Below are 26,009 nucleotides of genomic sequence, written 5' to 3'. Positions count from 1 at the left end.
CTCAAACTCAGAAATCCATCTGCTTCTGCCTCCCAAGTGCTAGGATTAAAGGCTTGCACCACCACTGCCAGGCCATAAGGGGACCAAACTTTTAAGTCCTCTGCAAAAGCAGCAGGTGTTATTAACCCCTGAACTATCTTTCCAACTGATGTAATGTGTTTTTTTCCATGTTAGAAGTCTGTATAATGGAAATTTTCTAATCTGTTTATATTAACAGAGATTAAATTATGGTGGCATGGTATTTACACACCAGGCAAATGAGACATTTTCAGAAAAAAAAAAAGTAGAACTTAAATGTTCTCATATATAAATGTAAATGCACCCCTCCCCTATAAAGGGTAAACATAACTATGGTGTAATCAGTGCCTGCTTTTTAAAATTTGTTAGTTCATTTATTTAATTTATTTATTGCAGTGCTGGGGATTGAACCCAGGGCTATAGACACACTAGGCAAGTGTACTACCATTGAACTATATTCCCAACCAACTATTTTTCTTCCAAGACCTGGCCTCACTGTGTAGCCCAAGGTGACTTATTGTGACTCATTTATTCCACTGGATTTCACAAGTTCACACTGAATGTTTCTAAGATATAATTCATCAGAAGTTTCTTTATTTTTCTTTTCTTTTCTTTTCTTTTCTTTTCTTTTCCTCTCCTAAGGACAATGAAATAAGATTGAATGCCTTGAAGTACAGCTACACTATATTTAACTTGTTTATTTAGGACAAAATTATTACTGTTTTTTTGGACTAAGATGTAGATAAATTTATCTTTTATATTTCATTGATTTCAGAAAATTCTTTGGAATATGCTCTTTATTTTGCTAGTTAGAAAGATATGTAATGGGACTTTTACTATGTTAAGTCTTTAAGTAATGGTTCTCTAGGTTCATATTATTAGTTCATTTGGATTTGTATTTATTTTTAGGTAGGCAGAGATATCGTGTAGAGACTGGCTTTTGGTTTGGTTGCAGAATGTTTGGGTATCCATTTACAGTAATGAATATAAGTAGTGATATCATTATTGCTATTTTTAAACATCCATTGGCCATCTAGAATGTGCTAAAGTCTGAATATAACATGGTTAATTATGTCACTGTTCTTGCCCATGTTGACTAACGGGAGATATTCCCATTATGAGAAAGCTATCAAATGCTTTGGTTTGAAGTTAAACATTAATTCACTCCTAAATTACTGAAAGATGTTTAGAAGGTTGCCTGTGATTTCTGAGGAGCATCTGGAAATTTTCTTCTTATATATCAACTTCCCACATTAGTTTCTTATTGTTTTTTATGCTTATTATTATATATTTTTTTTAGTTTTCCTCACGGAAGAAAAAGCCAACTCAGTACTAAAACGCTACCCAAGAGCCAATGGGCTTTTTGAAGAAATAAGACAGGGCAACATTGAGCGTGAGTGCAGAGAAGAAATCTGTACATATGAAGAAGCCAGAGAGGCTTTTGAAAATCATGAAAAAACTGTAAGTATACTGGCAACATAAAACATGTTCACAGCATTACTTACCATTCCATATATTCTGAAACCTACATTCCCAAAGAACATGAATTGCTTCTAGCTAAAAGTTAATTTGCTGAAGAAGTCGCCATGTAACAGCTAATAAATAATGTTCTGTATAGGAGAAAACTACACTTACTTCCCTCTGTTTTGGTCTGTCTTTGAGGGCCATGTTTCCACAGTGTTCTGCTTAGCTAACAGTTATGGTGGCAAGGCATCTGGTTCACAGAAGGCGTTGATCTATAAAGTAGGTGGTGTCTTTACCTCTCAGTGCTTAATCAGAGAGAGAGGGTAGAAGGTATGGGGAACAGTTAATGCTTTGATGTTTTATTTCTCCTAGGCTGGGGTATACAGCTCAGTGGTAGGATGCCTCCGTCATATGCTTGAGACCCCAGGTTCCAAATATAGAATCAAAAAGCATTTCCTTTAGTTCTCTATACTTTTGGTTTCTTCTTCCACATTTCACAAGACTGAATTAGTTCAGTTTACTCTGACTGCAGGCTATTCAAAGATAACAGGGTTGTGAAAGCAGAAGCAAGGATGTAAATTTTCTAAATCTTCTATACAGTTGTAAATTACAACACCAGAGGTAGCAATTGTGTAAAGATACTTGCCTGCGCACCAAAAAAAAATAATACTCTATGCTAATTAAGTGGTATATCATGTGCTGTAGGGGCATTCACTATGCCATAGGAACAGTGAGAACATACATTTTAAAGAAGGAGGGTTTGATCTTTTGTTTGATAAGGCTCTCAAGATGAGAGAGAAAGGGCCTCAAAGAAATTGCCAGATTCTCATGCTCAAAGCAAAAGCAAAATCTGCTTATAATTAACAAGCTATGTTCTTCATAAGCTTTGCTGGTTTTACAAGTAGTAGTTTATTGTCATATATATACTGAATTATTGGTATAGTTTCCTCTGTATGGCTATGTAGCTCAAAGACCCCTTAACAAACAGCCCCTCTTCACAGTCACTTAGTTATCCTTCATTAGATATACATTGTTTCCATATGTACTTCATCTATTTCTAGATTTTTATGTTCTAGTTTATCCTTCCACTTTCAGAAGATTTGTTTTATGTTCTAATATAAATTAGAAGTAGTTCTACATTGTTATGGTATTCTACAGTAGTTTGTGAAATTTCTTACCTACCAAAGAGACAGTGAGCTGCCTTTGTCATGTGAATTTTAGTATTAAATTGTCTCGCATAAAAAAAAAGTATTTTATCAGTATTTTTATTGGGATTTTTTTTTCAGTTTGCACTCCTTCCCAAATAATCTGCTCTTGCCATGGTAAGTAGTAACTTCACCAATGTACTTGTTGCCTCTTTACATCAAAACCATTTATTATGGTTTGATTACTAAGAGACCCTACAGGCTCACATATTGAAAGTTTAGTTTCCACCTACTGGGAACTTTAGAAGCTAGGGCCTCAGAAAACTAAGTAGGTCACTAGGGGTGTATCTTTGAAAGGTATCGTCCTTCTGCTTCCTCCTGTCTGTCTCTGCTATCTGACTACCATGAGGTGAGTAGACTGCCACATTTTCCTCTACCATGCTTGCCTCAGACTCAAAGCAGTATATCCTACCAGCCATACTTTGATACCTCTTAAGCAATAAGCAAAATTTAATCCCCTTCCTTTAAACTGTTTCTTTCAGGTATTTTCCTTAGCAACAGAATGTATGATTAATACATTGCTACTACCATCTTAAGTCTATCTTTTATCCTTACCACATAATTTCAAATTTACATTCTTTTATTCATCAGTTCTTTGAGAATTTTGTGCAATGTTGTCGTATTCCCTCACTTCCCAAACTTTTCCAAGATCCACCTCCACTTCTCTGAGCACTCAAGATTTTCCTATTGATTGATTGATTGATTTAGCTCTTTTATAGGGAGAGGGAGAGGCACATGCCGTAGGCCAGAGGACAATTGCACATGTTAGTTTTCTCTTTCTGTCATGTGAATTCTAAGGCTTGAATGCAGGTCATCAGACTTGGTGGCAGGTACTTTTACCAACTTAGTCATCTAACTGATCTGCACAATTTTTGAAATGGCAGACTAAAATAACATTTTAACTTTTCTTCACTATGCATGGTAGTTCATACCTATAGAAGCAATCAATACTCAGGAGGTGAGTAAGATTGTGAATGAAGCCTAGGCTATGTAGTGAGGTCTAGGCTAGTCTGGCCATACTAGTAAGAACAACACTGCAAACCAAAGCAAAGCAACACAAATCTCCGTGAAGGCTTCATATCTCCTCCAGTAAAACCCAAAGAATTCAGAATCACCTATAAGGTACAGTTGTTTGCACCCTGCACTAACACTTCCCTACAGAAGAAACCTCACATCTCCAAGGACTCCATCTCCTTAGTGATTGTGTAGTACTTTTCTTCTGCTTCTTTACAGTTAATGCAAAGCAAGTGCCCACTCTTAAGTCTTTGACCCTTGTTCTTTTCACTTGCAAATTGATATGCCTGAGGTCATTGTGAAACTTCACTTTCTCAGTAAGGAAGTATTCTGTCTCCTGTGATTTCTCCCCCAGCACTTATCACCATCTGACATTGATTTTTTTATTCATTACTTGTTTGCTTTCTGCCCAATGACAGCACTATTTCTCAGTTGTTTGGTTCATAGCTACAAAGTTCTGACACAAACTAGGGACAAAATAAATACTTGATAGAGGCAAGAAGTAATCAATTGTGAAATTATAAAACATGTTTAAAACATCAGATGAAGTAATTTAAGTTTTGTTCATGAGTTAGATGAGAGATATGGATTTTAAAATGGATTTTGTGTTAATATTGGTTTTCTGCCTTCTCTATGGTTTCTAAGCCTGTCATACAAAATTATTTACATTATAAAAATGATAGCATTTATAATAGGGTGTTATTGGAAGGCATTTAGGTCAAGGTAATAATGTCTAACGGGCTTCAAGGCAACTATTTGAGAGTCATGTTTGTTACATCCTAGGAAAGTACTAGTTAACAGAAAAAAAAAAAAAAAGATTAGCTTTTGAGATTTGCTTTCTCCTATTTTTTTGCATACTAAAATGTCTTACTTAAAACAGATTTTGTGATATATTCATCATCCTTAAGTATAGATTATATGAATTTAGTAGATGAATTCATGAAATATTGATGAGTAACTCTACCTAACTGAGTGTGCACGTTTAATTATAGATTGGGAGGAAAGACATGTTTAGTGGTCATATGAGTGGTTCAGATTTATGTGGATGTTACTTGCTAAATAACTACTATGTAACACACATAGGATACATAAAAAGCTGAGGTCTGATAGAAGTGGCTGACTAGACATGAAAATTCACATAAGTACATCTTGTTTGGGGGGAGGCGAATTGCAGGCCTAACCCAGAGACTGACCTACACTCCAACCTGAAATTCACAGCATTATGTTTGTGCATGTTAAGTTTACTGGTTTCACGCTAAGCAAGTGCTCTACTAAGCCATATTCTATTTCATCTTAAATATGTAGGGTTTTTTTTTTGTTCTTTATATTTCAATAAAAAAGAAGTAGAAAAAGTTTTCTGGATGTCATTCTGTTTTGTTTTTTGTTTTTTTGTTTTGTTTTGTTTTGTTTTGTTTTTCCGATACAGTGTTTCTTTGTGTAGCCCTGGCTGTCCTGGAACTCACAGTGTAGACCAGTCTGGCCTCAAACTCAGAAATCCGCCTGCCTCTGCCTCCCAAGTGCTGGGATGAAAGGCATGTGCCACCACTGCCCAGCTTCTGGATGTCATTCTGAAACATCAGAAAATGAGATAGATCTAATTTGGTGTCTCAACTCTGCCACCTACTGACCGTACTATTTTTAATTAAACATTTCACCTTTATAGATGTTAATTATCCAAACATTTTTAGGTTTGAGATTATGTGCTCTGTGGTGCCTACAACAGACAGTTCCTAAAATAAATATATTTCATTCACGTTTCAGCTGCTGAATTATAGCTATTTTATTTAGGCCTCATATTTCTGCTTGACAATTTTCCCTTTTTTTTTCGAAAATGTGTGTTGTGTTTGTGTGTGTGTGTGTATGTGTGTGTCGTTTGTGTGTGTGTGTGTATGTATGTATGTATGTATGTGTGTGTGTATGTGTGTCTGTGTAGAGTTAAGATAAATTTGTGATTGGGTTACCTCACTCAAGATATTTTCTAGGTCCATCCATTTGCCTAAGAATTTCACAAATTCATTGTTTTTAATAGCTGAGTAGTACTTCACTGTATAAATGCACCACATTTTCTGTATCCATTCCTCTGTGGAAGGACATCTGTGTTATTTACAGATTCTGGCTATTATAAATAAGGCTGCTATGAACATAGTGGAACATGTGCCTTTATTACATGTTGGGGCATCTTCTGGATATATGCCCAGAAATGGTGTTGGTGGGTCCTCAGGTAGTACTATGTCCAGTTTTCTGAGGAACTGCCAGACTGATTTCCAGAGAGGTTGTACCAGCTTGCATTCCCACCAGCAATGGAGGAGTGTTCCTCTTTCTCCACATCCACGCCAGCATCTGCTGTCACCTGAATTTTTGATCTTAGCCATTCTGACTGGTGTGAGGTGGAATCTCAAGGTTGTTTTGATTTGCATTTCCCTGATGATTAAGGATGTTGAACATTTTTTCAAGTGCTTCTTGGCCCATCAATATTCCTCAGTTGAGAATTCTTTGTTTAGCTCTGTACCCCATTTTTAATGGGGTTATTTGAATTTCTGGAGTCCAGCTTCTTGAGCTCTTTGTATATTTTGGATATTAGTCCCCTATCAGATTTAGGATTGGTAAAAATCCTTTCCCAATCTGTTGGTGGCCTTTTTGTCTTATTGACAGTACCTTTTGCTTTACAAAAGCTTTGCAATTTTATGAGGTCCCATTTGACAATAATTGATCTTAGAGCATAGGCTATTGGTGTTCTGTTCAGGAAATTTTCCCCTGTGCCCATGTGCTCGAGGCTCTTCCCCACTTTCTTTTCTGTTAATTTCACTGTATCTGGTTTTATGTGGAGGTTCTTGATCCACTTGGACTTGAGCTTTGTACAAGGAGATAAAAATGGATTGATTTGCATTCTTCTACATGCTAACAACCAGTTGAGCCAGCAGCCCCATAGGAGGAACAATATGAACTAAACAGTACCCCCAGAGCTGCCAGGGACTAAATTAGCAACCAAAGAGAATTACACATAGTGGGACTCAGGGGATCCAGGTACATATGTCGCAGAGGGTGGCCTTGTCACTCATCAGTGGGAGGCTAGGCCTTTGGTCCTATGAAGGCTCTGTGCCCCAATGTAGGGGAATGCCAGGGCCAGGAAGCAGGAGTGGGTGGGTTGATGAACAGGGAGAGGGGAGAAGGGGATAGGGAGTTTTCAGAGGGGCAACCAGGAAAGGGGACAACATTTGAAATGTAAGTAAAGTAAATATCTAATTAAAAAGAAAAAAAAGATAAATTTGGAGGAGTGAGTTCTCATCTTTATTCACTTTGCTTTTTTCTGTCACTATACTGCCACTTCCATTTTCCATATTACAGAAGGAATGCTAGGATTACAGATGTGTGCCATCACATATGGCTTTTTTATTTTTTATTAAACTAATAAAATTTATTTTAAAATATACAACTTAGTATTGTCATTTTTAACTCATCAAAATAATTTATAATAGTTAAATACCTCTTAAATATACATGAGATCTTCTGAAGCTAAAAATAATATACACTCAACCAGTTTTTAAAATCTCTTTACAGCATTAAACTTGATAGAAGTAGGAAAAATCTCTTATGAAGTCCTCTATGAAAGGAAATTGTGAAAAGTTCCTGATTAGACAGAAACCATTCCATCTCCAAGGAAGAATACTCAGCGTAATTGTGGATTCATAGAATGAATTGGGTAATGTTCCTTCTATTTCTATTTTGTGGAATAGTTTGCAGATTATTAGTGTTAGGTCTTCTTTGAAGGTCTGATAGAACTCTACTCTAAACCCATCTTGTCCTGGGCTTTTTTTTTTTTTTTTTTTTTTTGGTTGAAAGACTTTCAATGACTTCTTCTGTTTTTTAGAGGTGATAGGGCTGTTTTGATGGTTTATCTGATCCTGATTTAAATTTACTGTTTGGTATCTGTCTAGAAAATTGTTCACTTCATCCAGCTTTTCCAGTTTTGTTGAATATAGAATTTTGTAGTAGGGTCTGTTGTTTTGTTTTGCTTTAATTTCCTCAGTTTCTGTTGTTATATCTCCCATTTCATTTCTGATTGTGTTAATTTGGATACTGTCTCTGTGCCCTCTAGTTAGTCTGGCTAGGGGTTTATTTAACTTATTGATTTTCTCAAAGAACCAGCTCTTGGTTTTGTTTATTCTTTGTGTAGTTTGTTTTCTTTCTACTTGGTTGATTTGAGCCCTGAGTTTGATTATTTCCTCCCTTCTACTCCTCTTAGGTGAATTTACTTCTTTGTGTTTTGGAGCTTTCAGGTGTGCTGTTAAGCTGCTAGTGTATGCTCTCTCCAGTTTCTTTTTGGAGGCATTCATACCTGAGTTTTCCTCTTAGCACTACTTTCATTGTGTCCCATAAGTTTGGGTATGTTGTGCCTTCATTTTCATAAAATTCTAAGTCTTTCATTTCTTTATTTCTTCTTTAACCAATTTATTGAGTAGGGCACTGTTCAGCTCCCATGTGTATGTGGGCTTTCTGTTGTTTGTGTTGTATTGAAGACCAGCCTTAGTCCGTGGTGATCTGATAGGATGCATGGGGTTATTTCATTCTTCTTTTATCTGTTGAGGCCTGTTTTGTGACCAATTATATGGTCACTTTTGGAGAAGGTACCATGAAGTGCCAGGAAGAAAGTATATTGTTTTGTTTTAGGATGAAATGTTCTATAGATATCTGTTAAATCCAGTTGGTTCTTAACTTCTGTTAGTTTCAATGTGTCTCTGTTTAGTTTATGTTTCGATGATATGTCTGTCCATTGATGAGAGTGGGGTGTTCAAGTCTCCCACTATTATTGTATGAGGTGCAATGTGTGCTTTAAGCTTTAATACAGTTTCTTTTATGAGTGTTGGCACCCTTGGATTTGGAGCATAGATGTTCAGATTTGAGACTTCATCTTGGTAGTTTTTTCCTTTGATGAGTATGGAGTGTACTTTCGGTTGAAAGTTGATTTTATTCGATATTATAATGACTACTCCAGCTTGTTTCTTAGGACCATTTTCCTGAAAGATTGTTTTCCAGACCTTTACTCTGAGGTAGTGCCTTTCTCTGATACTGAGGTGCCTTTCCTGTATGCAGCAAAATGTTCCATCCTGTTTATGTATCCAGTCCATTAGTCTATGTCTTTTTATTGCGGAATTGAGTCTATTGATGTTAAGAGGAATAGTGATTGTTGCTTCCTGTTTATATATATTTGTGTGGCTATCTTTTGGGTTTGTTGAAAGAAGATTACTTTCTTGCTTTTTCTAGGGTGTGGTTTCCCTCCTTGTGTTGGTGTTTTCCATCTATTATCTTTTGCAGGACGGGATTTGTGGAAGGATATTGTAAAAATTTGGTTTTGTCATGAAATAGCTTGGTTTCTCCATCTATGATAATTGAGAATTGTGCTGGGTATAGTAGCCTGTCCTGGCATTTGTGTACTCTTAGGGTCTGTATAACATCTTGCCAGGATCTTATAGCCTTCACAGTCTCCGGTGAAAAGTCTGGTGTAATTCTGATAGGTCTGCCTCTATATGTCACTTGACCATTTTCCTTTACTGATTTTAATATTCTTTCTTTATTTAGTACATTTGATGTTTTGATTATTATGTGACAGGAGGAATTTCTTTTCATGTCAAGTCTCTTTGGAGTTCTGTAGGCTTCTTCTATGCTCATGAGCATCTCTTTTTTTACATTAAGGAAGTTTTCTTTTATCATTTTGTTGAAGATGGCCCTGTAACTTGTGAATCTTCACTCTCTCCTATACCTATTATCCTTAGGCTTGGTCTTCTCATTGTGTCCTGGATTTCCTGGATGTTTTAGATTAGAAGCCTTTTACATTTTGCATTTTCTTTGACTGTTGTGTCAATGTTTTCTGTACTATCTTCTGCACCTGAGATTCTTTCTTCTATCTCTGGTATTCTGTTGGTGGTGCTTGCATCTATAACTCCTGATCTCTTTCCTAGGTTTTCTATCTCCTTGGTTTTTCCCTTCAAGATTTCTTTATTATTTCTACTTCCATTTTTAGCTCCTGAATGGTTTTGGTCAATTCCATCACCTGTTTGGTTGTGTTTTTCTGCAATTCCTTAAGGGATTTTTTTGTCTCCTCTTTAAGAGCTTCAAGCTGTTTACCTGTGTTCTCCTGTATTTCTTTCAGGGAGTTATTTATGTCCTTCTTAAAGTCCTCTATCATCATCATGAGATGTGATTTCAATTCTGAGTCTTGCTTTTCTGGTGTGTTGGGTTATCCAGGACTCAGTGTTGTGTTCTGATAATGCCAAATAGCCTTGGTTTCTGTTGCTTATGTTCTTGCCCTTGCCTCTAGCCATCTGTTTATCTCTTGTGTTAGCTGGTCTTGCTGTCTCTATGACTTGTCCCTACTGCAAGCCTGTGTGTCAGAACTCCTGTGAAAACAGTTCTCTCCTGGAGGAATTTGGGTATGGAGAGATGTGGCACAGGGTCAACTACAGGGTGCAGACTGAAACCAGAAGAATCATGTCCCTGGTTGTTCCTTAGTTCCTGTGTCCTGATGTCTCAGGACAGGTCCCCCTTGGGCCAGGAATCTGAGCAGAAGTGGTAGTCTTACCTGTGCTCACAGGTGAGTCAGCATTCCTGGGAGACTGGCTCTCTCCTGACAATATTTGGGTAAGGAGTGCTGTGACACAGGATCAGCTCTTGGCTCAGATGGAAACTCGAAGCCCACATATGGCTTTTTATTTGGGTAGGATCTAGGGCCAAGCTTGGTTTATAGTCTCTGCTAATGCTTTTTCCCACTGAGCCATCTCTCCAGCCTTTACCTGTATTTTTAGGGCATAAAGAATCTCTGTGGTCTGATTTGTTTAATCTTGTACTAGTGTGAAGAAAATCCTAGTGATTGTTTCAGAACATTTTTTTCACAAATAATGTAAAGCTTACTTTGCTTGATTCTAGGATAGTTGACCTCAAACTTTAAAGAATCTGGAAATAGCTTATGTGCTTATCAAACTTCTACAATCATATCTGATGCTTAGTTCTATATCTTTTTTGTTTTCTCTGTGGAGCTGAGGATTGAATAAAGGGTAGGCAGTGTTCTATACTGAGCTACTATATATATATATCCCTAGCCTGGAAAATAAATAAGAATTCTTTGAAGAAATGATTGATTATAGTGATGGCATTTTTTGTAGTATTAGAAAGTAAGGATGTGCCAAATCAGGAAAAAAAAAACTGAATCAATGGATAGAAACATGATAAATGGACTTGACAGTTAGCTTTAAGGAACCTTAGTGGCTGAAGATGTTTTCTTGGAGCAAGAAGATAAATAATATAGTATTAGATTACAACCCAAAACATAAAATAGACTCTCAAAATCTGTTTCAGTGACATGCCTCCTTCAGCAAGGCTATACCACCTCCCAAGACTTGTGCCACCAAATGAGGAACAGTGTTCAAATACATGAGCCTGTGGGAGACATTCCTTAGTCAAACCACTACAATAACTTTAATATTATTTTTACTTTTATTTCTTTACAGTGCGTTTTGAATACCCCTTGGGATAGACAAAGTTAATATGTTTCCATCTTTAAACCAGGATTGTGAAGGTTAATAATAATGCTAGTGTTCAGTTGGTTTAGGTTTTTTTGTTTATTAGTTTTTGGGTATTTTTTTGTTTGTTTTGTTTTGTTTTACTGGAATTGAAGAAAGTTGTGGCTTTTGATTCCTAGTCCACTCCTCAAAATACAGCATACTATGTTAGATGATACCCTCAAAAACAAGGTAGGATGTCTAGAAGAGAAAGAAACCTAATAAAACTAACAGAAAAGAAATATAGAAGTTGAGATTCCCTGCTATTTGAGAAGGGACAACCATAAGTGTACCTTAGACATTTAGTAGGTGTGGTGTTGACACCGTTTTTGAGAGAGCTGTCTTTAAATTATGTATATTAATGAGGTTTCATTGTATATCTAGAGTATTTGTAAAGGAACAGAAAAATGATAAGTACTTCTATCTAGCTATTGAACTTCCTTAAAACTACAGAAAAAATTTTTTTTACTCTGAAAAATAGATTGTATCATAAAGATCCAAGCTGGACACAATGGTGCATACCTTTAATCCCAGCACTTGGTGGCAGAGGCAGGCAGATCTCTATGAGTTTGAAGCCATCCTGGTCTAGATACTGAATCTCAGAACACCCAAGGCTATACAGTGAGATAATGTCTTTTTTAAAAATTGTACTGATAAGTAAAATGAGATCGGCAAGTAAAAGTTACAATCCCCTTGCCCCAAATAAATATTTAATAGTATGTGCCTAGCATGTGAACACAAATTACCAATATCAGGAATGAGAGAGAAGGCATCACTACAGATAAAAAAGAATAATATTCTTTAATCTAGCTATGTCCTAGACTACTAATTAGATATATTTCACTCATAAAAATGGGCTGGATTTTTTTACTTTATTTTATTTGGGGGGGGGTGGTTTACAAGACAGGCTTTCTCTGTGTAGCCCTAGCTGTCCTGGGACTCACTCTGTAGACCAGGCTGGCCTCAAACTCAGACATCTATCTACCTCAGTCCTTCAAGTGCTAGGATTAAAGGTATGTACCACCACTGTCTTAGAATTTTATTTTGTCTATATTTCACTGAATGCTGTCCCTTTAAAAAGGCGTCTTCTTCCTTTGCTTGATTTAGGTGTGTGTTGCCTTGCTCAGTTTTAATACTTAAAGTAGAATTTTAATTTTCTATTTTGAGATATTATTTTCCCCTTTCCAGTTTTATACAATTTGAATATTTTTAGGTTTATTCATTCAATCACTTGGAGGCTCAGTTATTACTCAAAATAGGACTTTTGGTAAACATACCATTTGTACTTAAGAATATGCTTTTGTACAACATAGGCTAAAGTTTTTCCTATACTTAAGTGTTATTACTTTCTTTTCATTATTTTCTTTTCTCTTTATGATCATAAAAGCAATTGGCATGTGATTGATAGGAGGAGACCCCTGTGGTTTTTAAAGCATGTATCATGTATTCAATAAATAACATGCACTTTCAGAGATGTTTAAAATTATAATGAAATTGTGGCTCAATACATGAAAATATTTATTCACACAGAAAATTACACACGTATATGAAAGGAAACCATTATCAGATCACAATTTTATATAAAGAAATTATACATTTTGTGCTGACTAGTTGTACTCACTAACATGAAAATGAGAAAGATACCATAATGAACAAATAGAATTAATACTGAAGGAAAAGCAGACATAACACAGAAGACAGAAGAGAACTTCGAAAATTTCACTTTCATGGTCTTATAATTGTTAAGACAATAGAGTTAATATGAAAACTGCCCATGATAATGAACAATAAACGAAAAGAGAGTACTTAGATGATACAATTATTACTAAATTAAAATTAATAATGGCAAGTCTGTGAAGTCTTATAGAAAACTGAGGGAGCTCAGGGCTTGCCTGCCTCCACCTGCCTCTGATTCTTTTTTTTTAAGACTTATTTATTTATTATATGTAAGTACACTGTAGCTGTCTTCAGACACCCCAGAAGAGGTTATCAGATCTCTTTACAGATGGTTGTGAGGCATCATGTGGTTGCTGGGATTTGAACTCACCACCTTTGGAAGAGCAGTAGTTGCCCTTAACCACTGAGCCATCTCTCCAGCCCATGCCGCTGATTTTTTTTTCCTTTTCCATTTTTATTAGGTATTTAGCTCATTTACATTTCCAATGCTATACCAAAAGTCCCCCATACCCACCCACCCCCACTCCCCTACCCACCCACTACCCCTTTTTGGCCCTGGCGTTCCCCTGTACTGGGGCATATAAAGTTTGCGTGTCCAATGGGCCTCTCTTTCCAGTGATGGCCGACTAGGCCATCTTTTGATACATATGCAGCTAGAGTCAAGAGCTCCGGGGTAGACGTTCCGTAGTGGTGAACTCCAGTTCCACACCATGTGACAAAACATTTTCTCACTGGCACCAGACATGTACATAGTACACATTCATACATATTATATAAATACTCATATACATTGTATGAATCTACATTTAAGAAATGTTTTGAAGTTGGTCTTTGAGACTGGAGCGACAGCTTAGTGTTAATAGTGCTTACTGCTTTTGGCAAGGACCTAGATTGATTCCCAGCACCCAACAGAGTGGCTCACATTCTATCAGTAAGGCTTGTTCCTGGAGATCTGAGAGCCTCTGTGGGTATTGTATGTATGTGATGCACTGACATACATATAGGCAAAATATGCATATCTGTAAAATTAATAAATACAAAAGAATGTGGGGAAGTATCCAGATGATTTACTAAAACACCATTGTATTTTATTTATAAATAACTTTTAAAAATAAACACTTTTGTGTGCATTGGCTCACTTATGCTAGGGTATATATGTGCTATGGCCCGCTGCTCTGATGGAAGTCAAAAAAAACCAGTTTCTTCCTTTCATCTGTGTCCTGGTGGTTGAACTCAGACTGTGTATCTTGAGTTAATATCTGTCACCCTTATCTCCTGAATCATTTTTCTGGCTCCAATAACTTTTATAATACTGCATCTGTATTGCTACAGAAAGTAGAACTTACACCCTAACCTCTGACCTTTCCGCCTCAACATGAACAGTTGAACCCCCTTTGCAGCCTTTATACCTCTGACACTTTAACAATCCACCCCACCCCAACCCCACATTTTACCACCATTACTTCCTTCAGGTGTTGCCTCCCCCTCTCACAGCTTCCACCACTGCCGCTGCCACCATTACTTCCTTCCTGTGCTACACCTCAGACAAGCCAGGGGCCTTCATTCTCAGGTTAACCCAACACCTGAAATGGAATTTCAACGCAGGCGAGGTCAACACCAGCACCACTGGTGCCCTCTCCACACTTCCCGAGTGAGTATGGCCTACCCACTGCTGATCTTGCCAGCCACCCTGACTGCAACTTTATCCTCTCAAGTGATGCAAAACAACCATCCTGACTGCGAGGTGCCATCAACAGCCACATCCAGTCCTAGCTCTATGTCTCCTACATCTACCTGTCCATGGCTGCCTTCTGTGACTTCGGAGGTTTGAACCAAAAACATTTCACCCGCTTCTTCCTGAGTAAGTCTCATGAATGGTGGACATTTACTGAACTTTTCCTAACACTTCAGAATGAGCAAGGAGGCCACATCTCCTTCTGTGACATTGAGAAGCCAGACAGTGATGAATGGGTTAATGGCCTCGCATCCATGGAATGTGCCTTCCACCTAGAGATGACTGTCAATGACAGTTTCCAGGACTTGTATCTGCCTGCTTTTAGCAAAGGGGATGCTCATCTTTGCAGCTTCCTGAAGCACCAGTGTCTGAAGCCTCATTTGAAAGACATCCAGAAGATGTTTGTCTTTCTGGCCAACATGCTCCAGGTAGAGGCTGGGAAAGATGATGTTATCGAGTATCTTTTCAGTAAGCTTCACCTGGATAGCAGCAGCTCAAAGAATTGACTGTTGACTGGTGATTGTTGCTGGGTCACTATACTGAGACCTGTATTGCCCTCAGAGCAAGTTCACTAGTTTTTCAGTTTCAACTGTTTTATATAAAGTTCTTTTGTTCTCAGCAAAATTAAAAGTGTCCACTTGATTTATTTATGCAAAATTCTTACCTTTAATGAATGAGGTCAGGTTACCTTAGTATCTAAGAGTTCCAAAATTTTACGGCTTCATCCTCTTATGGCCTTGGATCTTTAAAGGATTGGTAGGGAGGGAGGCATTCTGTGTCCCCTATGATACCAGGTTAACTTTCTTATAAACCTTGTGAGCTATTTACAACAAACTTCCCAAGAGTGTTACCAGAGTTGTTAGAGTCAAAATCTAGGCCTCTGAAGCCCCAATCATTCAGGTTGTGCCAGTTTTTCTCAATAAGCCAATTAAACAAATAAATAATAGTGAAAATCAGAGAGAGACTTTTTCAATATGGCCACATTGGTACGAACAACAAATAGACAGTGTCCTCTGTCCCATGGGTGTGTTCCTGTTCTGACATATGGTTTAAACAGAGGACAAGACCAATCTGCCAAGGTGTGGATCCCAGACCATCATTGTCTTGGGCCAGTCTCTCCTAAAGGTGGACTGAAAAGTTTTAGAACTATGTCAAATCTCTCTCCAGGAGAGAAACTCCCTCCTCTAATAACAGGCTCCAAAGCTTCTCCTTCTCTCAGCATGGGATTCTGGAGAAATTTCAAATTTCTTGGCATCTGTCATCTCAAATGTTTGATAGCCAACTGGAAGGACATACGTATGTCCTTATACATTTTTATTCTTTCTAAGTTGGCTACAATAATGCAAGATTTTAGTTCTTCAGAATTGTAATGCCATTTGAACATTGTTTAAATATTAAAGACTTTATCAGGAGATTGGATTTAAAAATAAGGAATCCACAGACCTTAGGATCTGGAAGAGAATTCCTTTATTGCCAGTCAGTAAGAGTGCTTCTGTTGAATTTCTAAGTGTGACTTTGGAGGACTTGAGCCACTTGCTGGTACTTTTCACTTACGCAACTGTACCAGTTTATCTATTTCAGGGGTTCCCAACAATACTTAAATCTTTCTGAGACATGTTTCATTAAAAATAATCCTAGTGCCCCAAAGAAGCAGTGAATGAATTGAAAATAACAAATGATGCAGAATGAGGCATTAACATAAAAAAAAAAAAACTGTTTCTGTGGGGAGGGAGTGATGCTCAGTCATTGAGAGTACTTGCTCTTCCAAAGGACCTGATTCAGTTTTCCAGAACTCATTATACGTAGCTCACAACTGCTTGTAATTCCAGTTGCAGGTGATTTAATATTCTCTTCTGAGAACACACACACACACAGTATCAATATAAATAAATAAATAGAAAAATTCAAATCCTTCTTTTCTTTCTCAGTCTTTTGTTACTCCCCTCCAAAAATAAAAAATAAAAATAAAAAAACAAAACAAAACAAAACACAAAAACCTTGTGAGAATTAAATAGAGTGGGGTAGTGGGGTAAGAGTGATTGGGTAGGTAACTGGGGCCTTGTTGTCTGGGCCCAGGACATGTATAACTGAGAGATTGCCTATGGGATTAAAATGGAGGAAATGAAATGGAGCAAAGATTTTTAAATAGAGTCTTGGGCTTCAGATGTTCACCTGCCATGTGAGTTCCTTGTTTCAATCTTTGGTTCTCTCCAAAGCTAAAAGAATTTTTTAATTTTTCCTAAATACTTTTAGTTTAATAAAATTAATGGTTCTCAATTCTAGGTAGCAAGAAAGAAGCCATGAAATTGTATGTGGCCAAAACACAAATATAATCAGGTCACACTGGGCCATGGTGATAATGGGTTTGAGACTTAGCCTGATTTCTCCAAAAATGCAGGGTAAATTTATTATGGTCATCAATAGGACATACATATTGCCTTCATAATGTTTCTTTTCCTATTTCTTTTTTTTAATTTTTTATAATTTTAATGTTGATATCAAAACATTTAAATATATGAAAAAGTAGACATGATTTCCTGGAAATGCTCACTCCTTGAGTATAAAGTAACACAAAGACCTGTTACACTTTCAACTGGCATGTGAGACACATGACAATCCCATATAGTGATATGATATATATCATATATCACCTTGTGACTGATATATCATCACAACATCATAAATGTACATATGACATACTCCCATAACCATAAAACCATAACTTTGTATCATAAAACTGAGAGAATCTGGGGTACTGGGTCAGAATACATGTGCACAGGAACATGCACACACACACACACACACACACACACTTGCATACACACACATCAGACTACAAATAACTACCTAGAAGTACAAACAATGTGAAATCACGGCACAATGATGCTAGCTTGCAGATGTGAACATGCCTTTTATTAAAAATGTTAACCCTCAAGATGGGTGCAACAATACCAATTAGTCTCTATTCCTAGTCTCCAAAGTATACAATGAGGGGATCAGGGCTTGAAACAGTGCCATAGTTTTGAAAAAAAAGGAAATTCTTTTCCTATTTCTTATAAAATACAATATTTATACCACTGAAATGATCACACTGACACCTGCCTCCAGAAATATAAAAGTCTTACCTCCTCAGAAGGGTTGAAAAATCATGAGGTCAAGCATAAAGGTCGTATTTTAGCCATTAAATATAAAAGCATAAATTCCAAGTGAATGTTAAGTCAGTAAACTGGCTGCTTTAAATAATGTAAAGGATGGGGAGAATTAAAGTAGAGATCAGTCATAGTTAAATAATTATAAGAAGGGATTTATTAAAATATAGGGGAGAAAGGCTGGATTTTGCTACAATGACTGTGTACAGGCTGATCAGCCTTGGTAACTCAGTCTGAGAAGCCAGAAACCTATAAAGGAGGATCAAGCTAAGCTTCTATAACTACCCTGTGCTTACAAGTAGGAATGTAGTGGGTAAAGAATCTGGTGTCTGATGCATGTAGGCCATCATTGCAGCAAGACAATTAGCATTTTAAAAAAGTAAAGTTTGTGCAGACATGTTAGATTCCTCTTTTGTCTTTTTAATTAAAATTTATTGTATATGTATGGGCATTTGCATGTATGTCCTTGCTAATCGATAGTACTTCTCATATTCCAGTGACATTATTCTCACCTTGTGTGCTTACTTTTTTGCCACTCACCTTTCGAGTCATTCTCACAAATACATCCAGAAGTGTACTTTGTAGCCTTTTCTTTATCCAGTCATGTTAATAGCCATCAGACCTTTGGTCCAATCCAGGTGAAAAAGTATTGTTGCTTGAACTACTATGCTAACTGAGAGAGTTTGTAGAGAAATAGGCATATTCCAGATGGGACAAGTAAACATGTTTTGTCCATGAATTGGTGGTAATTAATGGAAGATGCTACAATTATAGACTTTGCAGTTAAACTATTGATGATGATGATGCTATAGTTAACTTGAAGATGCTACAGTGTGCACACCTGGGCTAAAGGAGTGAAGAAAATATGTTATATAAAACTTTGTTTTCCTATTACACATAAAAGTAGGGATGTCACGGTAAAGTTGGAGACAATGAGCATGCACTCTCTTCCTATAGGAACCCAGGTGAATTGTCAGGTTTTTAAACAGACATTTGAGAAACATCATCGTAGAGAATGCTCACCAGAAAGAAAACAGAATCATGGCAAGTACAGCCAAGCAACTGCTCATTTAGAACAGGCTCCCAAGAAAAGATATTCTTCTTACCTTAACCATTACCTTATCTAGAATTTGCACAGGTATTCATTCTCAGTGTGTCTACCTGATTTAGATTATTAGTATAATCTTTGGGTATATAGCGAAGAATTTATATTTTTCAACGTAACAATAGCAGCTCCACCTCTACGCCTAAGAAGCCAGAAAAATACCCTCTGTGGTCTAATATATATGAATGCTTGGTTTCACAGTTAGTAGAACTGTTTGATAATTAGGAGGTATGGCCTTGTTGGAGGAGGTCACTGGATGTATGCTTTGAAGTTTCAAGAGCACATACCATTCCTAGTTAGCGCACACACACACACACACACACACACACACACACACACACACACACACCACACACACCTGCCTCATGCTTGTGGATCAGAATACAGTAAGATATACTCTAAGCTCCTATACCAGAGCTCTGTCTGCTTGCCTGCTGCCATGCTGTTACAGTCATGGACTCACCCTTGGAAACTGTAATCCCATAATAAACTATTTTCTAAAAGTTCCCATGGTTATGGTATCTTAGCACACCAATAGAGAAGTGACTAAGACAATAAATGTGATGATCCTTTAAAAATACTTTATTAAATTTATTATTTGACAATTTTAGGCATATATAAAGTAACTTATCATCACCCTCGCTCTCTCATGTCCCTGTCATTGACACTCTCTTATATCCCTCCCATTCCTTTTACCCATTCCCTCCCTGCAAGTCCGTTTCCCAGATTCTTGGCCCTTTTTTCACATTAGTATAGTGTTAATTATCATTATGACAGTTTTGAGCAAATGACACTTTTGAACAATTTATGTTTAATTGATTTGCATCTCCACACTTCATCTGATACCGCTATTTCCCTTGTAGCCCTCACCTCAGTCTCTTTTCTTCTTTCATGTTCAATACATCCTTTAGCCCACCTCTTTCATCATTACTTGCTATTACTCTCTCTTTTTCTTTTTTCTGCGTGTGTGTGTGTGTGTTTATGTTTTGTTTGTTGCTTTACTTATCCTTAGACCTATTTATATGTATACATGTATACATTATAAGGCTACCAACTGCATATGAGATTAATTATGTAAGGTTTTTTTTTTTTTTTTTAGTATGCCTCATCTTGCTTAATATTACACTTTCCAGGTCCATTTATTTTCCTACAAATTTCATGATTTCATTTTTTTTCTTTATAGCTGAATACCATTTTTTTTCCATTTTTATTAGGTATTTAACTCATTTACATTTCCAATGCTATACCAAAAGTCCCCCATATCCACCCACCCCCACTTCCCTGCCCACCCACTCCCCCTTTTTGGCCCTGGTATTCCCCTGTACTGGGGCATATAAAGTCTGCGTGTCCAATGGGCCTCTCTTTCCAGTGATGGCCGACTAGGCCATCTTTTGATATATATGCAGCTAGAGTCAAGAGCTCCGGGGTACTGGTTAGCTCATAATGTTGTTCCACCTATAGGGTTGCAGATCCCTTTAGCTCCTTGGCTACTTTCTCTAGCTCCTCCATTGGGAGCCCTATGATCCATCCATTAGCTGACTGTGAGCATCCACTTCTGTGTTTGCTGGGCCCCGGCATAGTCTCACAAGAGACAGCTACATCTGCGTCCTTTCAATAAAATCTTGCTAGTGTATGCAATGGTGTCAGCGTTTGGATGCTGATTATGGGGTGGATCCCTGGCTATGGCAGTCTCTACATGGTCCATCCTTTCATCTCAGCTCCAAACTCCGTCTCTGTAACTCCTTCCATGGGTGTTTTGTTCCCAAATCTAAGGAGGGGCATAGTGTCCACACTTCAGTCTTCATTCTCCTTGAGTTTCATGTGTTTAGCAAATTATATCTTATATCTTGGGTATCCTAGGTTTGGGGCTAATATCCACTTATCAGTGAATACATATTGTGTGAGTTTCTTTGTGAATGTGTTACCTCACTCAGGATGATGCCCTCCAGGTCCATCCATTTGGCTAGGAATTTCATAAATTCATTCTTTTTAATAGCTGAGTAGTACTCCATTGTGTAGATGTACCACATTTTCTGTATCCACTGAATACCATTTTTATTTATACCATATTTTCACTCTCCATTCACTTATTCATTCACGTCTTGGCTGGCTCAACAGTTTTTGTTATCAGTGTTTACTTTATGTGTATGGGTATCTTGACTGCATATATATATATATCTTTGTACCGTGTACACATGGTACCCAAGAAAACAAGAAGAAGGTACGGGATACTCTGAAACTGGAATTATGGCTATTTGTAAGCTACTGTAATGTTGGGTACTGGGGATTAAACCTGAGTCCATTAAAAGAGCAGTAGTGTCCTTAACTGCTGAGCCATCTGCCCAGTCATATTAATCAAGTTTCTATAAAGTGTTCTTTCTCCTTTGCCACCCCATCTAACTTGTTCTCCTTACTGTCTTTCATTAGCTGATTGATTACCTCTATCTAGACTTTTCAATTCTGTGACCAAATACTTGAATTTCAAGTACAATTTCAAGGACAAGTAATTTGTTTTGGCTTCACAACTCGGCCTGGGGTAAGGCAGAATGTCATAGTAGAAGGGCATGGTAGCTATTTGCCTATATATGGCTGCATGGAGGGTAGAGAGAATGATCTAGTAAACAAGCTAAATTTTTCCAGGAAATACCATTAGTAACATATTTCTCACAACTAGGCTTGGCCACCTACCTTTTATCAATTCTCAATAATATCATTATATTTTGAATCAGTGACAAAGGATTAGGACAGAGCCCTCAGGATCCAACCACTTTCTAGAACCAGGTCTCTACTATATGAACCTGAGCATGTTTCATATTCATATTTATGTTTTGCCTCTCCATATGCAAATGTCAATATACTGCTCTCTCCTACACATGAGAAACAATCATTTTTTAAATATATTCTAGAACTCAGTTCATTGTGAATGCTTCTTGTTTCTGTGTTTTAGAGGAACATTTTCCTGTTGTGGTCTTTTACCCATAGATTGCTGGGTGAAAGTCTCACTTTAGCTACTTATCTTCAATAATCTTATGTGATTTCTTTAAGTCTTTGCCTCTGTTTTCCTCTATGTAAGATAAGGATAACAAAAGAATTAATCCCTTTGCATTGTGAAGGTTATATATGTAAATCATCTAGTACATAAGACACCATCAATCACCATGACATCAATCACCATGACAGCCACTGTCATTTTATATCTAGTTCTAGATTTTTTTCTGGTACTTAAGCTTTACGGAATGGAATACACATCACATATTTTGCCACTGGAGGTCTCTCTTGTATTATAACTAATAATAGCACTGTGCATTTAAAAGGGAAAATTCTTAGCTATTGTTTTGTCAGAAAGCTAGATGGCATCCTTGTACTTCTTGAATAGAAGAAGAACAAAAAGTTGTAGTGGTAAACCTAGTCTCCAGGGTATTTGGACTTAAAACAGGTAAGATGGTTGGGAAGTAAATGAGCAAAAGGGACCACATTAAAGCTACTAATATCAGCCAGGCAGTGTTGTAGCACACCTTTAATCCCAGTGCTCTGGAGACAGAGGCAGGCTAATGTCTGAGTTCCAGGACAGGCAAGGATACACAAAGAAATCCTGTCTCAAAAGGCAAGGGGAAAAATGTTTACTAATATCATCATAAGTAAAGCTTATAGTTTACTGTGAGCTTTGGCATAGAGGTTTTCAATTTGGCTATTCTGTAGTATGAGTCACCAAAACGCTTTGGAAATACCACCTAGGTCTCTATCAAACTAAATGTCTTAGCCGCTGGGCTAAGGCATTGGTTGGCATACATTAAAAACTGGTGCACAATATTATTCAGAGTGGTCTGTGGCATAGCATTAGCCATCTAGCCTCACAGCTCTTTTGTAATGCAAATTCTAAAGCCCCATTTTCCTTAAATGGAATCTACATCTTAACAAGTTACTTTGTAATGAGTATGCACCTTGTGTTTGTGAAGTTTTCTTTATAATCCTGATTGTTACCATGGATACACCTTAAGAAAACTTAAGATGCTGAAAAATAGCATTGTTCAAATGATTTATGCAGTCATGGCCTCATGCATACACTGTACCAATCACTTAAAATATGCTGTAATTCAGTAACAACTGAAGTAGGAAATATCCTAGAAAACTAGAAAATTTCTGCTTTATACTTATGAAATATATATATACATATATATACATTTACATACATATATAGTAAATTTTGGTATATATATCATAAAACTTAGTATATATATATGTGTATGTGTATATATATATATATATATATATATATATATATTATGCACACTTTTAATCATTCTGTTTTATAAACATTTTGGCAACTTGTTTGTTTTATCATAAACATGAGCTGGAAAAATATAGCCTAGAAGGCAAATCCGGCCAATCTGTTCTTGTCTATAAATTTCAAAAGAACAGATGTATGACCAATTGTTAACATATTGTGCACCACTGTGTTTCTACAGCAAAGTTAAAGTCAACAGGTAAGACAGAGACATTATGTCCTACAAAGCCTAAAGCACTAACTATATTAACGGGCAATGTTTGCTGATACAGACTTTGTGAAGGTTTATTTTTTACTTTATTTTACTATTATTATTATTTTTTTCATATTCACCTGAAGACACTCTTTTCTGGCTGAGAAAACAGTCTTCAACCTAAATTCTTCAGATGAGAAGCTTCATTTCCCTGCTCAGCATGATACAATACACATTATAAAAGACTAGAAATAAATGCTTTGCCACTTTTCATATCCTTTCTCACCATGCTAGAGTTTTATTCTTTAGAATCAGACATCATGTGTTTGAATAACTCGCAATATCTTTTTTTTCAATTTTTTATTAGATATTTTCTTCATTTACATTTCAAATGCTATCACGAAAGTTCCCTATACTCCCCCGCCCTCCCCTCGCCCTACTCCCCTACCCACCCACTCCCACTTCTTGGCCCTGCTGTTCCCCTGTACTGGGGCATATAAAGTTTGCAAGACCAAGGGACCTCTCTTCCCAATGATGGCCAACTAGGCCATCTTCTGCTACATATGCAGCTAGAGACACAAGCTCTGGGAGTACTGATTAGTTGATATTGTTTTTCTTCCTGTAGGGTTGCAGACCCCTTCAGCTCCTTGAATACTTTCTCTAGCTCCTCCATTAGGAGCCCTGTGTTCCATCCAATAGATGACTGTGAGCATCCACTTCTGTATTGTGTAATGAATGAGTATTGGCCTTCATGAATATCTGTTCATTGCATGCATGCCAATGTCCTCAAAGGCCAGAAGAGGATGCCAGGTCCTATGGAACTGCAATTACAAACAGTTGTCAGCTGTCATGAGGGTGCTGGGAACCTAATCCAAAATCCTGTGTAAGATCAGCAAGTGCTTTAACTGGTCTGGTGAGCCATTTTTTTTTTTACCCCTTTATGATACTATTTTATAGTAACATGTAATAGTTACTGGTACTGCCAAATAATTCTCAATTTCTCAACTATTTTTATGACTCTATTGTGCTCACATTTATTTGCTCAGTGATTTCTATAACATAGGTACTATCTGGCAGAAAAAAAGCAATGTACTCAATGCATTTAGCCTAGAATGATACAACTGAATTTCTGGTCTCCAGCCCTTTAGAAATATGGTAGACACTTGGCTACTTACCTGTATGAGTTACTTTCCCATGGAAATGGGAAATGACAATAATATCAGACAGAAATAAATAATTTAAAATAGGAAAATTTATTTTGGCTTATGGTTTCAGATTTCAGTTTATCATGGCAAGAAGTAACTTTGTTAGAAGAGCTCAGTGTGGGCACTATAGTGGAGGCTTTTCACAACACAACACACCAGGAAACAAAGATTGAAGTCAGAGAAAACGACCTGGTATAAGCTTCAAAGGCCCATCTCTAAAGACTAATGAATCCCAGTTAGGCCCCACTTCCTGAAATGTTGCACAGTGTTTCAAGCAAAACATTGGCTGGTATATTACTTACTTTCTTCTTACTGCAACATAACAAGCTTTGCCTAGTGGCACACACCTTTAATCCCATCACTCAGAAGCTAGATGTAGGCATCCGACGCCAGCCTTGTCTCAGCCTTCACTCAGAGAGTGAATTCCAGGATAACCAGAACAACATAGTGAAACACTGTCTCAAAAACAACACTAAATTCAAAACAAATAAATACCTTACAAGAAAAAAGTTAAGGAAGGGTTTATTTTGGTGAAAGTATGAGGTAACTTAACACATTGCCTCCACAGTCATAAAGCAAGAGAGTCATAAAGAATGCTTAGCCTGATTTTATCCTTTCTTCTTTTTATTCAGTCCTAGATCCAAACCCATGAAACAATATCTTCCACATTCAGGGTGGTTCTTACCACCCCAGTGAAACATCCCTGAAAAGGGACCTTACAGGCATACCCAAAATTTGTGTCCCCTAGGTAATTATAAATTCAGTTAAGTTGACAACTGAAATTGACTACCACAGGAGCTAGAGTTGGCTTAGTGGTTAAAAACTCTTGTTTCTCTTGTAGAGGGCTTGGATTTGGTTTTCAGTCCTAACATGGTAGTTCACAACCTTCATAGATAAAGTTTCAGTGGTTCTAACACCCTCTTTGACCTTTGTGGGCAACAGGCATATATGTGGTACACTATATGACTACAGGCAAAGTATATATATATATATATATATATATATATATATATATATATAAATTATGGTATAGTGTAATATAGTATAATTTATACAATCATTTTTAGCTAACTATTCCATTTCTACCCATTGTGCCTAACACAACACTTTAAATCATAATATCCCACCCCTGACTCTCAAAGTCTTATAGCCAACTTGCTATAAAAAATTCCAATTTCAGAAGTTCTCATAGCATTAACAGTTTAAAGATTGCTCAAAAGTCCCACCTAGCAGTTTAATCAAAGTTCAAAAAAAAAATCTCTGAACCTGCGAAAATATTTCCCAAGGTGGCCATTTTGGAGCAGAGAACCCCTTTAGTAGCATTCTCAGTTTCTGGCTTGCTCTTTCCAAGTAAATTTGCATTTTTCAGATGGGTTTTTCTATTATCCTTGGCTGGCCTAGAAATC

At 37.0% G+C, this 26,009-nt stretch overlaps 1 protein-coding gene across 16 annotated transcripts in view; it reads left to right on the top strand.

The window, feature by feature from the left end:
* The window catches only part of Prrg1 (proline rich Gla (G-carboxyglutamic acid) 1), a 134,305-nt gene that overhangs the window by 98,685 nt on the left and 9,611 nt on the right, over nt 1–26,009 (top strand). For all 16 annotated transcript variants that reach the window (NM_027322.2, NM_001289683.1, NM_001164275.2 and 13 more), the window contains one exon: nt 1,319–1,479. In NM_027322.2, coding sequence (NP_081598.1) covers nt 1,319–1,479 — 161 coding nt within the window. The remainder of the gene's footprint in view (nt 1–1,318; nt 1,480–26,009) is intronic.

The sequence above is a fragment of the Mus musculus genome, chromosome X, assembly GCF_000001635.26.
Source record: "Mus musculus strain C57BL/6J chromosome X, GRCm38.p6 C57BL/6J".
Classification (NCBI taxonomy): Eukaryota; Metazoa; Chordata; class Mammalia; order Rodentia; family Muridae; genus Mus; species Mus musculus.
The sequence above is the reverse complement of the archived record's forward strand: the minus strand, read 5'-3'. Positions and strand labels throughout refer to the sequence as shown.